Source organism: Hyperolius riggenbachi, chromosome 2 (assembly GCF_040937935.1).
Source record: "Hyperolius riggenbachi isolate aHypRig1 chromosome 2, aHypRig1.pri, whole genome shotgun sequence".
In the NCBI taxonomy this organism is placed as follows: Eukaryota; Metazoa; Chordata; class Amphibia; order Anura; family Hyperoliidae; genus Hyperolius; species Hyperolius riggenbachi.
This window is the reverse complement of record NC_090647.1, coordinates 396170709-396177053: the sequence shown is the minus strand read 5'-3', so window position 1 is coordinate 396177053 and position 6345 is coordinate 396170709. Positions and strand designations below refer to the sequence as shown.

Below are 6345 nucleotides of genomic sequence, written 5' to 3'. Positions count from 1 at the left end.
ACCTTAATTACACTACCTGATTGATGTATACACATGCAAGATGTTTGAAAGCACTTTAGGCCTGTCATTTAGCATTCAATGTGATTTCTGCCCTTAAAACGCTGCTTTGCGTCAAATCCAGATTTTTCCCCGGGACTTTTGGCATGTATCCCACTCCGCCATGCCCCCCTCCAGGTGTTAGACCCCTTGAAACATCTTTTCCATCACTTTTGTGGCCAGCATAATTATTTTTTTTTTCAAAGTTCGCATCCCCATTGAAGTCTATTGCGGTTCGCGAACTTTAACGCGAACCGAACCTTCCGCGGAAGTTCGCGAACCAGGTTCGCGAACCTAAAATCGGAGGTTCCGCCCAACTCTATTGATCAGCATTATTTTCTGAGTTGTGTCCAATTGGATCTCCCAGTTCACCCTCCTCAGACTTATTCTCCAATTCCCAATCATATGCTGAAGTAGAACTATAATCCTCATCACCTTCTTTTGGTTGCTCATAACTTTCATCACTGTCCTCATCTTCATCCTCCTCAGACCCTTCTTCTTCTGAATTATCCTCTCCATCCTCAGCGTGTCTTTCATCGATATTATCAGGATCTTCTTCATTTCCATTACTCCCATGTTCGTCTTCTTGATCCTCCACACTTTGTTCTTTACCTTCCTCGTCCTCCTCAGACCCCTCTTCGTCTGGATTATCTTCTCCATCCTCAACGTGTCTTACTTCCATATTATCTGGATCTTCTTCATTAGGATTACTCTCATGTTCGTCTTCTTGATCCTCCACACAATCTTCTTTCCCTTTCTCATCCTCCTCAGATCCTTCTTGCTCTACATCAGACTTTACCTGTGCTGTAGTTTCAACTGCAACATTTTCTCTATATTCTTTACCACAATCAGATAGCTGATTTACGTCATCTTGATCGACACAGCCATCTCCAGCTTCCTGTTCCACCTGACTTAACTGGCCTTTTTTGTGAAAATGCAAATGCTTGTCTGCGTTCACGGAATATTTGGGATTCACAGTTTTATCATCTCCATCCTCTGTTTCAACTTTATTATGTTCTTTATTCTCCACAGAGCATTTTCTACCTTCATCCTTTAAAACAGATTTTCTCTCATGCATATTCGCCTCTTCATTAACCTGTACAATACAGTCATCAACTTTTTGTTCAGTGTCATAAACATCATTATGAACCTTACTATTCTGCACATTCTCTACTTGCAACTGTTTACAACATTTTTCTTCAACTTCTACAGAATCTCTAGGATCAAATGCCTTGGAAACATCCATGCAATCTGGTTTATCAGTGTCTGAAAATGCATCTTCATCAACAACCAAAGTAAAGCTGTGATCTGAATCGTAGTTCACAATACTTTCTGAATGGTTAAGTAAGGGATCGCTCAAATCTATGTTTGCACCATTGCATGATCCCTTCAGACGATTTTTGCTAGGCCAGTGCACCATATCAAAGTTCTCCAGATTGTAGGGCAGTAACATAGCATGCTTTGTAATAGGACATGAATCCCCAGCCCTGCACTCTTCATAAACTTGTACATAACTATCTTTCATGGGATTGTGGTCTATCGGGATCAAAATTAAAGTTACCATCTCATCATCATGTTCGGCATCCTGATTTTCCGTTTGTTGCGTCACAGGTTTTGGAGCGGTATCGGGTTCTCTCACACAGACATCATGTGTACTTTTTAACAAGGGCTCATCAGTTACCTTTTTCCGTCTTGTTGTTTGCTTTTTAGCTGGAGGCGGAGGCTTGCGAGGCACGCTGTCAGTGCAATTGAGGCAAGGCCGCGGCCTTAAACTCCTGGTGGGACGTGTACTCTCGCTGGACATAGCAAAAAAAGGACCTGCGTCACCGAAGAGAAACAGGAAGGGGCGTGGACTTCTTCTTCCATCTGTAGTCACGTGCACGCCGGTGACGTTGGAACAAATCCCGCGGTACCTCGCCCTTGACAGGCACGCAATAATATAGCGGCGTTTACGCAAAATATGAAACTTAAACCTTATGGCGGGCTTTGCAGTTACGTACCACGCATAACCTATGTAAATTCCGAGTGCCACGTCAGACAACAAAATTAATAACCAGCAAATCCTAGAGCTTATATTTTGATGGGATGTTCGTGCACCAATCACAACACTGTACATTCATGCGGATTTTAATACATTTTTAATCATACCGCCTTTTCTAATAAAATCTCCACCTTGTCAGTTTTGTTATTCACATGGAGTTCGGGATTTTGAGGTTGGCACATCACCTGTCTTCTCGGAACAGACATATAGTTGTGGATTTAAGAAAGTTAACAATTTTTTTATATGTGATTTTAATAAGAAATTAAAAAATCTGGAAATATTGATCTTTTTTTATGACTCTATCGATCTATATCTTTATAGAGATTTTAACAGGTATCAGATACTGTATGTGTATGAATTTTAAATGGATTGATAGATAGATAGATAGATGGATATGAATAGAAATATACCAAATTTCATAGAAGCTTTCCAAAACTTTTACCGACATACATAGATTGACATATAAACTGATTACTATGCAAAAGAAAACTATAATTTGTATTGGAGGATATTTTATGTTTTTATGTTTAAACATCTCCTCGAAAGCCAAAAATCTTGGTATATGTGTTACTACATGGCTGCAGTATACATTTTTTGTTTTTTTTAGAGTACTTTATACTGCAGTCATGCAGAGATTAGTTATAATCAATTAAAAATGTCTTTCCTTACCATGGACATTGGGGGTATGACACTGTTCATTCATATAACCAAACTTTGCAGGGCCGTTTTTTATACAAGGCACCCAAGGCACGTTTTGCATTCAGAGGGGCGGGTGGTGACAGGTTGAATGCACCTGTCACCAGCCATAAGTATCGCTCCACGAGTCCAACCGCACCTTCACTGACTGCATGCGTGGAGCAGAGTAGGGCATGCGTGGAGCAGAGTAGGCTGCAGGCAGGTTCTTCCATAATACGGAGACCTGGTTGGGTGTGATGGCTATCCCATAAACAGAGGCTGTTAGTAGCGGCCATCGAGTGGTTCGCTTTGCTGGGCCGCTGCTCCTCCTCCCGCCCGCCCCCGAGCAGGGATAGAGTCACTCGCCTCTCCCCAGGCTTCCAGAATTGAAGCTTCCTTTGTTATCCGATCGTCGCTGTGTATCTCTATGCGTTCCGTATCTCTATCTCCTGCTGGATTCGCTCACATGTCAATCGCTGCCGGCACATTACCAGTGAGTCACATGGCGGGGCTAGCAGGATATAGAGAGATAGACACAGCGATGGACGGATAAGGGAGGAAGCTTAAGTGCTTGAATTCTGCGGAGATGCAAGTGTCTCGTTCCATGCTCGGGGGAGGGGTGGGGAGGGTTGTGGTTTGAAACATCTGCAATGGCTTCGTAGGTGGGGGGGAGGGAGGTTGTTGAGGGATCTGCGTTAAAATAAGTATAATAAAGTAAGTTTGAGAGTTGGGGGGGGGGGGGGGGGGGTAAGCTACAGCATGTGTCTGCATCATTATGTAATATAATTGGGGATGGGACAAAGCATCTGGATGCAGCATTAACTCACCTATACTAACGGTGTGAGGGGAAAAATCATGTAATTACCTATACTAAATTGTTTACAGGGGGGCACGGTATCTTTCTGTTGTAATGGTAGGGGGAGGGATGAACAAACATTAAGTCACCTATACTAAGGGGGGGGCTTGCATTAAGGTAAGCTACCTCTACAAAAGGGGGGGGGGGGGGTTAGCAGCTAACTACCTACACTGAAGGTGTGGGCAGAGCATCTGGCTGTGTATAGGGGGTTGGGGACTAGATATGTCTACCTATACTAAGGTTGGGGCTACTACAGCACTCAGAGGGGTGGGGGGGGCGTAGCATTTCGTAAACTATAATAAATTGTACAGACTTCAATTCCGTCACCAACTCCTCACTGTATGAAATGCACAAGTAAGATTAAAATTACAAGTACATCACAACTCCGGTGTGTTGTGTTCTGTGTTTGTCAGGTCGCTGCATTTGGAGGCGTCCTCCTTCTCTTGATAGGTTCCAGTAGCCGTAGCAGTCACCGGCCTTCCTTATCGGTGAGTATGGTTCTGTCAGATGCTGCTTGCAGTGCGATCTTGCAGTATGCACGAGCGAGAGTTTTGATGGCTGTGTGTTGTGTTCTGTGTTTGGCAGGTCGCTGCATTTTGAGGCGTCCCCCTTCTCTTGAGAGGTTCCAGTAGCCATAGCAGTCACCGGCCTTCCTTATCGGTGAGTATGGTTCTGTCAGATGCTGCTTGCAGTGCGATCTTGCAGTATGCACGAGCGAGAGTTGTGATGGCTGTGTGTTGTGTTCTGTGTTTGTCAGGTCGCTGCATTTGGAGGCGTCCCCCTTCTCTTGAGAGGTTCCAGTAGCCGTAGCAGTCACCGGCCTTCCTTATCGGTGAGTATGGTTCTGTCAGATGCTGCTTGCAGTGCGATCTTGCAGTATGCACGAGCAAGAGTTTTGATGGCTGTGTGTTGTGTTCTGTGTTTGGCAGGTCGCTGCATTTTGAGGCGTCCCCCTTCTCTTGAGAGGTTCCAGTAGCCGTAGCAGTCACCGGCCTTCCTTATCGGTGAGTATGGTTCTCTCAGATGCTGCTTGCAGTGCGATCTTGCAGTATGCACGAGCGAGAGTTTTGATGGCTGTGTGTTGTGTTCTGTGTTTGTCAGGTCGCTGCATTTGGAGGCGTCCCCCTTCTCTTGAGAGGTTCCAGTAGCCGTAGCAGTCACCGGCCTTCCTTATCGGTGAGTATGGTTCTGTCAGATGCTGCTTGCAGTGCGATCTTGCAGTATGCACGAGCGAGAGTTTTGATGGCTGTGTGTTGTGTTCTGTGTTTGGCAGGTCGCTGCATTTGGAGGCGTCCCCCTTCTCTTGAGAGGTTCCAGTAGCCGTAGCAGTCACCGGCCTTCCTTATCGGTGAGTATGGTTCTGTCAGATGCTGCTTGCAGTGCGATCTTGCAGTATGCACGAGCAAGAGTTTTGATGGCTGTGTGTTGTGTTCTGTGTTTGTCAGGTCGCTGCATTTGGAGGCGTCCCCCTTCTCTTGAGAGGTTCCAGTAGCCGTAGCAGTCACCGGCCTTCCTTATCGGTGAGTATGGTTCTGTCAGATGCTGCTTGCAGTGCGATCTTGCAGTATGCACGAGCGAGAGTTTTGATGGCTGTGTGTTGTGTTCTGTGTTTGGCAGGTCGCTACATTTGGAGGCGTCCCCCTTCTCTTGAGAGGTTCCAGTAGCCGTAGCAGTCACCAGCCTTCCTTATCGGTGAGTATGGTTCTGTCAGATGCTGCTTGCAGTGCGATCTTGCAGTATGCACGAGCGAGAGTTTTGATGGCTGTGTGTTGTGTTCTGTGTTTGGCAGGTCGCTGCATTTGGAGGCGTCCCCCTTCTCTTGAGAGGTTCCAGTAGCCGTAGCAGTCACCGGCCTTCCTTATCGGTGAGTATGGTTCTGTCAGATGCTGCTTGCAGTGCGATCTTGCAGTATGCACGAGCGAGAGTTTTGATGGCTGTGTGTTGTGTTCTGTGTTTGTCAGGTCGCTGCATTTGGAGGCGTCCCCCTTCTCTTGAGAGGTTCCAGTAGCCGTAGCAGTCACCGGCCTTCCTTATCGGTGAGTATGGTTCTGTCAGATGCTGCTTGCAGTGCGATCTTGCAGTATGCACGAGCGAGAGTTTTGATGGCTGTGTGTTGTGTTCTGTGTTTGTCAGGTCGCTGCATTTGAAGGCGTCCCCCTTCTCTTGAGAGGTTCCAGTAGCCGTAGCAGTCACCGGCCTTCCTTATCGGTGAGTATGGTTCTGTCAGATGCTGCTTGCAGTGCGATCTTGCAGTATGCACGAGCGAGAGTTTTGATGGCTGTGTGTTGTGTTCTGTGTTTGGCAGGTCGCTGCATTTGGAGGCGTCCCCCTTCTCTTGAGAGGTTCCAGTAGCCGTAGCAGTCACCGGCCTTCCTTATCGGTGAGTATGGTTCTGTCAGATGCTGCTTGCAGTGCGATCTTGCAGTATGCACGAGCGAGAGTTTTGATGGCTGTGTGTTGTGTTCTGTGTTTGGCAGGTCGCTACATTTGGAGGCGTCCCCCTTCTCTTGAGAGGTTCCAGTAGCCGTAGCAGTCACCGGCCTTCCTTATCGGTGAGTATGGTTCTGTCAGATGCTGCTTGCAGTGCGATCTTGCAGTATGCACGAGCGAGAGTTTTGATGGCTGTGTGTTGTGTTCTGTGTTTGTCAGGTCGCTGCATTTGGAGGCGTCCCCCTTCTCTTGAGAGGTTCCAGTAGCCGTAGCAGTCACCGGCCTTCCTTATCGGTGAGTATGGTTC

At 46.6% G+C, this 6345-nt stretch overlaps 1 protein-coding gene across 1 annotated transcript; it reads right to left on the bottom strand.

Annotated features, from left to right (window-relative positions):
- Positions 1 to 355: 355 nt before the first annotated feature.
- Positions 356 to 1840, bottom strand: LOC137545125 (high mobility group nucleosome-binding domain-containing protein 5-like). The gene has a single exon (XM_068266237.1). It carries the CDS (start codon positions 1838 to 1840, stop codon positions 356 to 358), a length of 1485 nt encoding a protein of 494 aa, XP_068122338.1.
- Between the last annotated feature and the right edge of the window lie 4505 nt (positions 1841 to 6345).

What these genes read in the sequence shown, in the direction of transcription:
- LOC137545125 (XM_068266237.1), bottom strand. Translation starts at nt 1,840, where the DNA reads ATGTCCAGCGAGAGTACACGTCCCACCAGGAGTTTAAGGCCGCGGCCT.